Source organism: Balearica regulorum, chromosome 4 (assembly GCF_011004875.1).
Source record: "Balearica regulorum gibbericeps isolate bBalReg1 chromosome 4, bBalReg1.pri, whole genome shotgun sequence".
NCBI lineage: Eukaryota > Metazoa > Chordata > Aves > Gruiformes > Gruidae > Balearica > Balearica regulorum.
Window position 1 is genome coordinate 67206183 of NC_046187.1, and position 13595 is coordinate 67219777.

A 13595-nucleotide genomic window follows, 5' to 3' on the forward strand; every position below is an offset into this window, starting at 1 on the left:
GATGAAGATGCAGTATGTTAATGCTGGTTTTAATGCATTTAATCTTGAAAAAACAGATCAGTTCTTGGCGAATACAGACCTATTTCAATAAATTAACCCTATGACTTAAAATAAATCCCCAGAAAGCTTTTTTCCCGCTGCCTCGGAAGCAGCATTTGTGTCATTCAAGACACTCATCCTGCTTTAAATTCCTCTGGCTGAACAAAAAGCATTTCAGGGGAAAAACAAAAAACAACAAAAAACCCCCAACAAACCCACCTTGTAAAGTCCAGAAAACATAAACAAGAAGTAGGAGAAGTAAATACAACTATAAGTGTTATCAGTCTCTTATTCGTGCGACCTCGCATGGGTGTTATTTTTGCAGGTACAGGAAGGCGGCAATCAACGGGGGGGGGGGGGGGGGAGGTGCGCGTGTTTCTGTAGACAGCAATTTATTTCCCCGGGCCTGTAACATGATTTGTGTGCCTTCTTCATATTGCACGTACGCGTGTGTGCGTACTCCTGCACACGCACAGCCGCGCTGCCCGCCCCGCTGCCTGCACCCCGGCCCCGCGCCCCCCGCGCGCGGCAGCCGCCCCGCCGCTGCCCTCACCCCAGCAGGACGCCGGGCGCCGCGGGTGGGCGGGGCCTCGCCGTGACGCGGCGCGGCGCGGGGCGGGGCCGTACAAACAAGCTGGCGCCGGGCACCGGCTGCGCCGCTTCCAGGCGGGCGAGGTGTGCGGCACCGGGCGTTCGGTCCCCCGGCCCTCCCGCACCCCCCGTCCTCTCCGCACGCTGCCGCCGCGGGGTGACCCTCCCTCGGTTCCGCCGCCGGCACCCGCGGGCGCCCATGGAACAGCGGGGAGGGCGCTGCCCCGCGGCTCCGCGCCCCGGCGGTGAGTGATGCGCGGTCGCGGTAGGGGGGTGCGTCGGAGGAGCGGCGGGTGCTGCCTGCGGGAGCGTGGGAAGTTTTGGGTGGAAGCGGGTGACGGCGTCGGGGTGATCGCGGAGGGGGTCCGTCCCCCGTCCCCCCCCCGCCTCCCAGGGGCTGTACAGGCGCTGCCGCCCGCCCCTCCGCCCGGCACTGGCCCCCGGCAGGTGGGAGCCCCGCGCCCGCGGGAGGCGAGCGCCGCACCGCGCCGCTCCGGGGCCGAGGAGCGTGTCTGAGCGACCGTGCGAAACCTGTCATCCCCAGCCCCGGGGAGGGACGCGCGGCACCTACCCCACACCCTCCTTACTCACTGAGTCAGGCTCCGGGAGGCATCGCTGTCGAGGAGAAAAAGAAAAAGAAGGGGCGGGGGGGAGGTGGTCGGCTGCACCTGGATTGTGGATCTGTCCAGATGTGGCCCCTGGGCACTTTATTTCTTTACCTCCTTGTTTTTCTTGTGGCTAACGGCTGAAAGGCGGGGTGTGGAAGCAGGGTGGCAGAGTGCAGGGCTCCTGCCTGACGGGTGAACAACTTGCAAAAGCTCCTCTGAGCATCTTTGATCCGTTCCCACGCAGAGCACTGGAGCCAGGTGGATGCAGCGTGCTGAACTGGAACCTGGCAGCGTGCTGAACTGGAACCTGGCAAGCTGTGTAGGGCTGGAGGGCAGAGTGGTCTTTGGGGGCTGGCAGGAGAGCACAAAGCCTTAACTCGAGCTCGCTTCTCTTTTGAAGGACTGGCTCCCTAGAATAGTACAGGGAAGGCTTGGTTACAGCAGTTCTCAGGGTGCTTTCCAGGTATAAGGGTGTAAGAGGTTCAAATCTTTTTGGGGCAAAAGGATGCTGGGAGGGAGGGGTGGCAGTCCCCAGCTGGAAGAGTTCTGGTTTGGTCTGATCTTCTAGCCATTCAAAAGATCAGGAAAGGGCACCCAGTTAAGTACAGACAATTCAATCATCTCACTTGACTGGGAATTAAAGTGTATGACTCTCTTTTCTCTCTGTGCTAGTGCAGCAGATTGAGGGCTTTCCCTATTCCAAGACTGTTCCTCTTTGGATACTGGGGAGGAAAAAAAAATATCTGGGAAGTCCTATGAATACCATAGGACTTGAATGGTATAGGGATGGAGTGTCCGCAGGGATCATCCTTCTGGCACGAGAGATCCATTCATTGCCCACTCTCACTGAGAGCCTCTGCAGTATATATGGCAAGTGGAACATTTAGTAGAACAGGTTCAATTCAGTGTATGCCCATATATTGTCTGGCTGTCAAACTTAATACGTATATATATAATAACTATTACAATTTACATCTGCCAGCATTTCTTGTGCTCTCAAACAAGTGCATTCCCCACACTGCTCAGAAACAAGCACCTGTCAGTAAGAGCAAGAGTTACTGACAGCAGCTTTAGCTCTCTCTTGCACATCCACCCTTTCAGTACCCACCCTCTTCTTTTTTTTTTCTTTTTGAAAAATGCATCATTTTTTGATATTACATAGCCAAATGAGTGCCTCCAGTAGGTCAGCAGCAAGATTATGCATCTGAAGCAAAGCCAGCTGCTGCAGTGGAGAGGCACTAATTTGACAGAGCAAATACCAACCCCAGCCTCGCCAGGTTCCAGTCTGTGTGCCCTCCTTGTCTGGACACTACCTTGGTTATTCTGAATCAGCCATATGCTTCTACAGACATTACAGAGAAACAGAGTGGGTGCAAAACAGTTTTGCAATACACAAGAAATATGTATATATGGATGGATACATATAACTCCTCTGCATTTCATTAGAGGAAACCAGAAATGTTTTTTATTAGTCTGACTACCGTGGGATCTCTCCCCTCTTCTAGAAATGCCACCCAGAGCCCAAAAATATGTTAAAGCTGATGGATTTCCATGAAAAGTTTTGATAATTAGAAAAAGAAAACTGAAAATATGCCTGGGCAGTCCAAAATGGAAGATCCTGCTGGGTCATCTCACGTCTTACTCCAGAGCATGAGGGTTCCCTCCAGGTCACCATGTAGTGCTTCACTTAGTAAATTGATTGGTTTAGCTAAGTCTAATACAGTGACGACCTCACCAGTACAGACTCTGCTCCAGTATTATTCTGAAGGCAAGAGAGTGGAAGACACAGAAATCAGCTTGGAATATGAACTAAAAGATTATTTGGAGGTTTGGGGGTTTTGTTTTGTTTTTATTATTTTGAATGTCTTACTGGTATTTGAAATGGTGCCTACAGGCACAGAGACTGGTAAGAAATTGCTTGGCAGAGGAAATGAGAATGGGGTTGCTTAATCTGCCGTGTTCCCTTCTTCAATACATCCAGTTAAGGTGAACCTGTGTACAGAAAGGGAGCAAGACAGGACAGAGCCATCCTTTAACACAGGTTGTTTTCTTGGGGAACAGCTTGGATGAATTAAGAAGCAAGTCTATTAACTGTGCAATAGATTTCTGCTTCCTAATTAGAAAGTGACCCACTTTGCTTGGGAAGTGGGGTGAGGAGTGATTTCTGGATTTTGAATCGAACATTTGGGTCTACAGGGGATAGAGAAGACAGTGGTACAGTATACCCTTTCTCTTTATGAAAAAAAATTGAGTCCTGACGGATATTAAAACATTGATAGAAGTCGGTAGGGGAATTCCATATTAGCATTCAGTACAAAAATTTCTGTGCATCCTGAGCTTTTCAGGTTTATTTTTATTCTGCTGTAATGTCCCATTTTATTTTTACCTGCATGAGGCTCTGAAATCTAGAGTATTCTCTCTTCTAAAAATTTTTATGACCTCTTGGCATGAAAGATTGCAATGGTCCCTTCTGACCTTAAGAAAAAGAGTGCCTGTTATATATAACTACAGTCTATTATAAATTTGCTACTTTATTGCTCACACTGGAGCTGAACTTCTTTAGAAGTCATGAACTGGTGACCTAGCTAATTTGTATAAACTGTATTTATCACAGCATGTGCAGAAATATAGCAGATTTCAGCCAAAAATACTTCCTACCAAGTCAGCCTTTCTGAGCTTGCTAAGTTCCCCTAACCAAAATTTAGATACTTTAAAAAGTATATTTCTGAAGTCTTAGAGCTGATAGGCAATAGATCATCTTAACAGCACTGAAATTATGATTAGATTTGTTAACATGCTGACTATAAAAGTTAAAGCCATGGTTTAATCTCTACTGGTTGTGCAGCATTTATTAATGTAATTTTGGAAATGTACCTAGACAATATCATTTAGGCACTGTAATACAGGTTCATACAGTTACTTATCTTTTCACCTCCCCTCTTAATGCACAGATGGCTTTTTATATATCACGAGGTGATCAATAGTTTATGCCCCAAGAGATCTATGGCTTCAGTAGTATATCGTTCTATTTAATTTAATACCCTTGTCTCTGTAGCACTCACTAAAGTAAGCAATTACTTGTAGTTAATTACTGGAAACTAGAATTTGAGCATTTCATTGGCACATGTTGTTGAAAACTTTTGTTAAAATGTGATTAAAAACCAGTGTGGGGGGAAGTGTGGGAAGCATTTCTTCATGAAGAGGGCATTGTGAGACAGTTTTATAGTTAAAAATAGAAAAATGCAGAATACATTTCCGAGGGGTGGAAAATGTTTCATAAACTAGATTAGATTAAAAAAAAAAAATTGTTCCCTTTCCTTTTCTGCTCTTGACTGAGCTTTAAGTGATAGTTGTACTAGAGAGTTTTATGCTAACTGGATACAAAGTGTCACTCGAAAGACCTCGTATAAACCGCTAAGGAATACATCCTATGGCAGCCACCATCTATTCTCAGAGAATAGGAATATATACCGTTCATATCAATGAGTTCTTGAAGAATTTCAAGTACGCTACAATTGATCTAGTTCAGGTTTTTTGAATACATCACTGAATACAAATGTTCAGATCACTGACATTTCATCAGTTTAGAAAGTTGTTTATAGAGTTGGTTACCTCAGTTATAGATTTTATTCCCCCCCCCAATATAAGAAGCGAGCATAGAAGATGTGTGGGTTGTACTGCACACCTAGTCTTAACCAGCAATGTTGGTCTTATACTTTGCAATACTGAGTGCCCAAATATTCACAAAGTGAAACACAGTCCACAAACTGTCCTGAGGTTCTGTTGCATCTGCAGAACTAAACATACTTTATAAGAACAGAATGTCTCTCTCAGATTTTCAGCTCTAATCTCCCTCTAGAGACAAACTTCAGCAACTGATCTATGGTTCTGATTCAGGCCAGACTGTGATGGCTGTGCAAAGATCTCTCCAGTGCAGGGCTTCAGTTCTGCAAGGAGAGCAAGTGAGGGCATCTGAAACTTAACCTGTTCATCCTCAGTCCCTAGAGAACCATAAAAACATGGCTTTTCTCTAATGAAGGTGAACTCACCTGCATGTTCCTGGAAAGGATATAGTCATCCCTCTCCCAGTTACTGTTCTGGCAGTAGCTGTGTCCCATTAGTTCTGCTAAACTTCTCACGGTGGTGCTGTGGGTTTGGGTTTTTTTGTGAAGTATCCCCGTCAGATTTGCCAGCAGCTGACTCGAAGGCTTTTATGGAAGTTCAGAGCTAAATCCACCCCCAGCAAAAACTACCAGTCCAGGCAAAAACTATCTTATTTTGTTAATGCTAATTAAACTAAAAATTATATATAATCTAGGTAGTTTAGGCCATGGCACTGAGTGAGGATAAACGTACAGAGGCAGTAAAATCCCTTGTTAATGTGGTAAGAGTTAGAAGTCATGAAATAGTGACATGTTTCAAAGAGCACTGTAATATGCTTAAAAGCTGATGAAATATGGCAGCTATGGCCCTCACGCTGCATTTGCTGAAAAAAGCTGCTATTTATTTCCGAGTTACTATTACTTTTGAAGAGGTTTTAATCATGAAAGCTGATTTGATTGGCAATGTCAACACTGAATCTTGTTGAATAAACAGTGTGGCACATTGTGCTAATTAATTGGAGAAAGCTGAAGAAAAGATTAAGCAAAAGCAATCAGACTTTTGAAAAGTCTTGGTATAATCTTTAAAGCACCATTTAACATAAACTGTGGTTCTTTTACCAACTTGCTCGTTTATTTGTAGCAAATACAATAGTAATGACTGTCAGTTAAATTTTTGTACTCTTCTGGAATACAAAGTCATTGAGTGAAGTCATGTATGCTCTGCATGAGTTGTGGAGGCAGTGAGGAGAATTCTTAAAGCAGAAAAGTAATTTGGCAGAGTGGCTGCTATAAACTCTTCAGTGCATGCTTATTATTGTTGAAACAGTTTTTCGGACCCACAAATTAAAAAGATATGGAATACATGTTTGCATCATTTTATATCAACTGCTGTAATTCTAGCCACCAAACTGCAGATCCGCATAAAGCGTTAAAGAGGATATAAGAGAAGAATGGTGGATGACAACAAATTTATATGCAGTTTTATTCTTGGACGCCACTTTGCCCACACAACATATGTTTTCTGCTGAGTTTAGAGGCACACTCATGTCCATTGTGTTGCATTAGTCTAACACAATAAAAGAATTGATCCAGATATCAGACCTGTACAGTTTGAGAGAAAAAAAAAAAGAGAATGGAAAGGCAGACAAAGCTTTATTGCTTGCAAGTAAAACAACAATAGCATATAGGTACTTCAAATGGCATAATTATTGATATGGTTTGTTGTGTGTGCATAAAGACAGTAAATGTTACAGATACTGTAGCAGTGTTCTGCAGTGTAAGAACACCTGATGCACATCTGATGTGCACCTGCACAAAGAATTGGGGAGGATCGATGAAATTCTGTATGTCTGAAATAGAAGACACTCCCATGTTATTCTGAGGTCTCATGTTGCAACAGAAAACAGTTGCTTCTGTGTTTTTTTTAGAAAAAGCTATCCCCAAAAAAGTATGAGTTTAAAGTGAGAAGACACTGTGGCAGAGCTCCACTGAGGCTCAAAAAGCTAGCTGAGGTGAGGCCATTGGTACCACGCCTGTAATATCCCCCAAGTCTGATTTTGAAGAGCAATGCCAGCCAAAAGAAGGGTAGAGCTACAGTTAGAGACACTTTGCTGTGTCTTTTATTCCCCCAAAATGTTTACATGCTATACTTAGCCAAGGGAAGACTTGAATAAAAAAGTTGGCAACTGAGTAGTATGCAAACTATGAGTTAAAAACAAAACAGTCCCAGTAAATTGGTGTATATATAGTTCATTTAAAAAAAAAAAAAAAATCATGTCAGCAGTGTGTTGTCACTAATATCTGTGACCAGCACCTAAAAGTTAATCTTTCCAGAGATAGTCTATCATAGAACTTGGCTCTCAGCATAGCATATTTCAGTCTGACTGCTAAGCAATAAGGGTTCTTACCATTAGGCTTTAACTTCTTTCAACAGCAGTTCAACCTGTTCCTCGCTGAAATCCTATTATGCTTTTCCAGTAAGGTGTTAAGACAACAACTCAGGCTTACTATTTATGGAGATAGTGACTCTTAAAATATACTCTAGAGTAAGTGGCTATTCCTTTAATCTGTGACCTTAAAATTCATCAAGAGTTGATGTTTTGTTACTCTTACGTACTGAGCTGCCATCAGTCTCTGATCCGATCCGGCTGGTGCTGTACCATTTGCTCGCATTGCTGCTGACTATGACATTCACCATCAATTGTCTGTCACTCAGTGTTCCCCCATCAACATCCTCAGTGTGGGGCTAATAATTAAGATTATTTCTTTTTAAAACTGAAGTAGCTTAATCTGAGAAAGATTAACAGGAATGGTGAGGACAGGGAAGGAGAACAGAAGATTAATGACGACAGCCAAAATGGAGCTCTTTCAGCCAGATAAAATTTAACAGTGACCAAAAACGGAAGAAAGAGGAAACAAATTCCTCTGCAAATTTGCCTCACATTAAACATCACAGAACAGCCCAGGACATGACCTTCTGGCCATGACAGGGCATGCCCATGAGCTCAAAGCCTGCAGGCACACAGGGAAGCACATACTCTTTTGACTTCACATCTATCATGACACTTTGCTTCCCTCTTCTCCCAGCCTTGATTTCTGCTTCCTAACAATATCTCTGCCTTGTAGCCCTTTAAAAGTGATTAAAAAAAGGGAAAGCATAAAAATAATAATCAGTAGCAAACATCAGGAAGCAGACCTGCTCCATTCAGGATGGAGTCATGACCTCTGTAAATGCAAAGCTATCAAACAAAACTTTCTAGATCACTCGAGAAACACATCATTAGTCCTTGTCACACTGGGACTTAGCTTATTGTGGAAAAGTCATTAATTTCTTTTCAGATTCTCTGGAGAATTTCCAAAACCTAGCCCTTGTATTTCCTCAGGTTGTTCGTATGTAATTTCATATTTCAGCCCTTGTTAGCTGGTACAGTATGTGCCGTTCCAAGCTTAAAATCATAATTACAGTAGCCTACTAAGGCAAAGCAGTCAGGTGCTCTGCTGTCGTGGCTTCCACTTCTAAGTGGAGTTAGACAATACCAAAATCATACTCACACCAGCCCTCCACTGAGGTTATAGTCTTTGGATGGTGTCTTAATTTAGGGAGCTTGTATACACAGCCTGCTCATAACATGACAATCTAACACCTATGCTATGTGTGAGGCCATTAAGATTTCACTTCAAACATTGCATTAAAAACACCCCTGACCTTTAGATGGAGTTCAGTGGTGGTATTTAGTAGTCTTCTGATAACATGCAAAGCTAGTTGTTTACATCACAGCAGCTTGCTGGCTAACTCTCAAAATGACCTTCAGGAGTACCCATTGTGTATTTTCTTTCCAGAATATCATGACTGGGACCACAGCTCTTCTAGCATTTTGTTGATGTAGTCATACTATAGTCTATAGTTTCAGTATCTTACCTTCTCGCAAGGCCAGAATGCAGACCACCTGACTCTACCCTTAGAAACCCTAAGCACAAAGCAAATGTTAACTTCACTTAAAAATGACACAACATTTCAACTTTTTCTTGGTCTACTACTCACCCTTCCTAGGAGAAACGTTACCTTCCCACAGTTGGGCAGCTCTGTCTATATTGCCTGAGCCTTTTTCCCAGGAAGCTTTACTTTTAAGGTTGCTGTCAGAGGGTCCTTTAGGACCTTTAGGTCCCAGACTTCCTACAAGACCCTCAGCTTTTAAGAATGCTTTTTTGGTCCAGTCCACACCTTTTCCTTTTTATGGTTTTTTTTTTCTTTTTTTTTTTTTCCTAAGATAAACCTGTTCTTGGAGATAAAAAAAGCACTTAATTCTCTTGTGATTGTGGTTCAACTCCAATGAAATCAGATTTTAAAAAAATAATAAAAAATAATACTCCAGATGAATCTTGGGTGCAAGAGAAAGATTCAGAATGTTCATGTCTCCTGATGACTGGAAATCATTTTCTCATGGCATTATTGTATTCGCCTGTCTTTTAAAGAATTTAATTATACCAAATGATCTATGAGCCTAGAGTTGGGAAAGCTAAAGAAGTTTGTTTAGTTGTGAAAAGCAAAAGATACGGTGTGGCTTTAGTAGTGATATGTCTGAGTATAAAATAATGTGCTGCTTTTCTTTTTCTTCTCCCTCTTTCAGCAAAGTTTCTGTTTGAGAAATACGTGTTCATTCGGCAAAACAAAAACAACTTTTAAAGGTTGTTCTCGGTGGAAATCACTCTATGCCCCATTACCTGCTTGAGTGAAACCAGACTGAGAACTTCTGTCATGGCAGCTTTTCTGCTGGGAGCTGTGTTGCTTATCGTTCAACCTCAGATAGTGCCTTCCAGACCGGCTATAAATTCAAAAGCTGAGACAACTTCCCAGTCTGTTCAGAGAGAGCTTTTAAAGAAAACATCTCAAAAAAATGACTTCAAGGAAAACATTCATTCTAATGGATCATGCCAGCAGCTGCCACAAACTATCATTATTGGAGTGAGAAAAGGTGGAACAAGAGCTTTGTTAGAGATGTTGAGTCTCCATCCAGATATTGCGGCAGCAGAAAGTGAAGTTCACTTCTTTGACTGGGAAGATCACTACAGAAATGGATTGCAGTGGTATATTAATCAAATGCCATTCTCTTATCCCCATCAGATCACCGTGGAAAAAACTCCAGCATATTTCACATCACCTAAAGTGCCTGAAAGAGTTTATAACATGAACCAATCAATGAGACTACTCCTTATTTTAAGAGACCCAAGTGAGAGAGTACTATCAGATTACACCCAAGTGTTCTATAATCACATGCAGAAGCACAAGCCGTATCCATCCATTGAACAGTTCCTGGTTAAAGATGGTGAGCTCAATGTGGACTACAAGGCAATAAACAGAAGCTTATACTACATTCACATGCAAAACTGGCTGAAATATTTTCCTCTTGATCGTATCCACATTGTAGATGGGGATAAACTAATCAAAGATCCCTTCCCAGAAGTAGAGAAGGTAGAGAGATTTCTGAAGTTATCGCCACAGATAAATGCTTCAAACTTTTATTTCAATAAAACTAAAGGCTTCTACTGCCTAAGGGACAGTGGTAGGGAGCGTTGTTTACATGAGTCAAAAGGACGAGCACATCCACAAGTAGATACCCGATTACTTGAGAAACTCCATGAATATTTCCATGAACCCAACAAGAAATTTTTTGAGCTTGTGGGCAGAACATTTGACTGGCACTCATTTGTGGCAAGTTAGTGGTAACTTTCAGAACTTATGTTCCAGTGTACATCTAGAAATTTTAAAAAGGGCATTTAACCTATAATTTATTTGTAAAATCCATAAATACTTCTGTACAGTATTAGATTCACAATTGCCATATATATACTAGTTATATTTTTCTACTTGTTAAATTTGAAAGCATTTTGTATTGTTTTTCATGGTTGTTAACATTGTGTATGATGTGTCTATATGAAGAAACTAAATTATTTCACTGCAGAAGATGCTGTCTTGAGAATGCATTGTCTTTTTAAGAAGAAATTCATTTCAATAGAAATCTTCAGAATTATTTGAATACTTTGGCCTTTCTGGACTATTCTGGACTTTCTCCTCTAATTCCTAATGAATATGCTAAACTTTACATTTCCACTTTTCTTGCTTTAAAATGTAGTTTAATAATTTCTTTCTCATCTGAAGATATTGTTGCAGTTAGCAAATTGTTCCATCCTGCTTTATAAAATTATTTCCTGATAAAGTGGTAGTACTTATACACGTTGGGACATACACACCTAAAGGACAATGGAAGTATCTATGTAATATGACATATTAACTGCTGTACTTACCTTTGTATTTAATGTTATAAAAAGTACTCCTCAAATTCTTTGGCAGTACAGTGCAGGTTTCATGGCAGATTTTTGAAGATTGTGTTGGGACCAGCTCATAAAATCCAGAGTTAGCTGCAGAAATATGGTCAGCCTGAAAACTTCCTACAGTCTCTGAATGTATATATACTTCATAAAGAAGGAGGGTTGAAAGAAGAATTTAAGCAATATAGGGACACTTGCAAGGTTGCTTATGACTGTTCCTACGTTTTATAGCACATTTATGCTTTGCCATTACTAAAAATGAACGCTTACACCAGAAAAATTAGTTGGTCTACATTCCAATAAGTGGCAACTTCATTCATATAAATATTAGCACACTTGTACCCCATTTAAGGCTGTTTTCTATGAGTTGAGCAGCTGCTTCATGCAATTGAAAATTGCCCATGGACTACTGTTCATTTAATCTCCTTCCAAGAACCATGATGCCAAGTCTTGATTAGACTTGTGTGTTGTGGGATTAACCCCAATTCCAGGAACTTTTATGGTCTTCCATCTGCTACAAATGGAAGTTAGATGTTGGTACATTGGTAAAATTTACATCTCTTCTTGTGTAACAGTAGTTATGATGTCTTGTTAGCAAGCAATTTCTGGAGTCAGTTAATCCTGTTTCCATGTGATGCTTACTATGCTACTTTCATTCTGAGCTCCTAATTTTCATTTTATGAGCTTGAGTTTGGCCATTGAATGTGCGGTGGCAGCATTCTGTAAATTTGAATTTGTAATTGATTGTTACAATCCTTTATATAATTTAAATGTAGATTCATTAATTTTTTTTCTGGTGAGATGGTGCAAGCTTGGGCACTATGACAAGGTACCGTCTGGATGCAAATATCCCATATTATGCTAATTGCATGAAAATTTGCAGATGCTGCCCCTCTCTCCTGTTCCTTGTGCACCTGCCCAAGCTGTATTCAACCTCAGAGAGGTTGGTGGTGTTTTATAAAGTAGACCTTTGATGAAAGCCTACAATGAAATGGTATTGTACTCAATAAAATATTTTCTGAATTGCATCTTTCTCTTTTTTTTCATCAGTTTCTAGTTTGGAAGACCAGAATTTAGGATTCAACTCCAGTTTAGATTCCAGTTAAATGTTACTTAAGAATTTAGCTGTAGCCTAGTGGATTGATTGGAAAGCAGTTGTTTGCTGCTGTGTTGTGCCTGCATTGTCTGTTGCTGACCTGGAATATACAACAAGGAGGGAAAGTTTCTGGTGGCAATAATGTCAAATCTTACATGAGGCAGATGCTCCTAATAAAGTTTTAGAAAAGAGAAATTCAGGGGTTTTTGGTAAGGTGGGGCAGCATGTTTTTCTACACTCATTGTTTTCCCATTTCCTTGCTAATGTGATCTCTGCAGGAGCCACCTGGACCTAAGAGATTTTGGCCCAGACAAAAGGCTTCCCACCTTCACTAGAGCTTCCCTGCAATCCCAGACTAAACCCACTACATTCACTAACTTTTTGCTGGGAAAGGAAAAATGCTACCAGGGTATGTGACCAGGAGCCAGAGGAGTACAAGGCGGCAGGGATGCATCAGGTTCACCTGCAGCAGGTCATACAGGGCAGCATATGGCATAAGTGTTGAATTGTGAATGCCAGAGCAATGTTGATGCCTGATGTTGGTACTGAAACAAAGAGACATAGAGTATGGGCTATTGGGGCACTAGTACTGCCTTAGTGCTAGGACCTCATAGCATGTTCTCTGCAGAATCAGGAGGTGAGGTGACCACTTCAGGGAGACATACTGAACCAGAAGCTGACACGATTCATGCTCTAGACTCTAACTTTAAAGGGGTCCACAGGCAGTATGTTGTACATTGTGCAGGGATGACATAATTGTACAATACCTTATGCTGGAGCTTGCACAGCTAGCCGTGTGGTAGCTGCGATGGGGATGGACAATAAATCACGCCCACACTAATAATAATGGCAATATTTACTTGCCATAGATGCCCTAAGTTCAAGAGTTACAATACTTAAAAATAGGATTCTGAGTGTAAATTTTCAGTTCAACAAGAGCCACATTCACTTTCCACATATGCATTACTGTATTTAAAGAAGTTTGCTAGACTATTTCTAAAGAAGTGCTAAACAACAAAAGCAAACAGAAGAAAGTGAAGAGAGAATGAAAGAAAGAGGCTGAAGCATGTTCTGATTGGGACTTTAGAAACACTAATAGTGAGCTTTGAAGTCGTGCCATATCCATAAAAGAAAAAAAAAAAAAATCCCTGAAAATACCTTTCCAGTGTTATGCAATACAGGTATTTATTTCTGTAGAACTCTACCATCTCAGGTTTAAAGTACAACCACTTGGGTGTTGCTCCACAGCCCTGTTTCCTCAGGGCTGCTAGCCAAGTCTGTGATCGCTTTTGCAAATATAAATACAACACTATGAGAATTCAATGTCCAATC

The 13595-nt window shown here is 41.5% G+C and overlaps 1 protein-coding gene across 1 annotated transcript; it reads left to right on the top strand.

Annotated features, from left to right (window-relative positions):
• Window positions 1-656: 656 nt before the first annotated feature.
• Window positions 657-12195, top strand: HS3ST1 (heparan sulfate-glucosamine 3-sulfotransferase 1). Its single transcript, XM_075752474.1, has 2 exons — window positions 657-875; window positions 9469-12195. Exon 2 carries the CDS (start codon window positions 9597-9599, stop codon window positions 10557-10559), a length of 963 nt encoding a protein of 320 aa, XP_075608589.1. The 5' UTR covers window positions 657-875; window positions 9469-9596; the 3' UTR covers window positions 10560-12195.
• Window positions 12196-13595: the final 1400 nt, after the last annotated feature.

Excerpts from the sequence above, each read along its gene's own strand:
- HS3ST1 (XM_075752474.1), top strand. The coding sequence starts at position 9,597 with ATGGCAGCTTTTCTGCTGGGAGCTGTGTTGCTTATCGTTCAACCTCAG.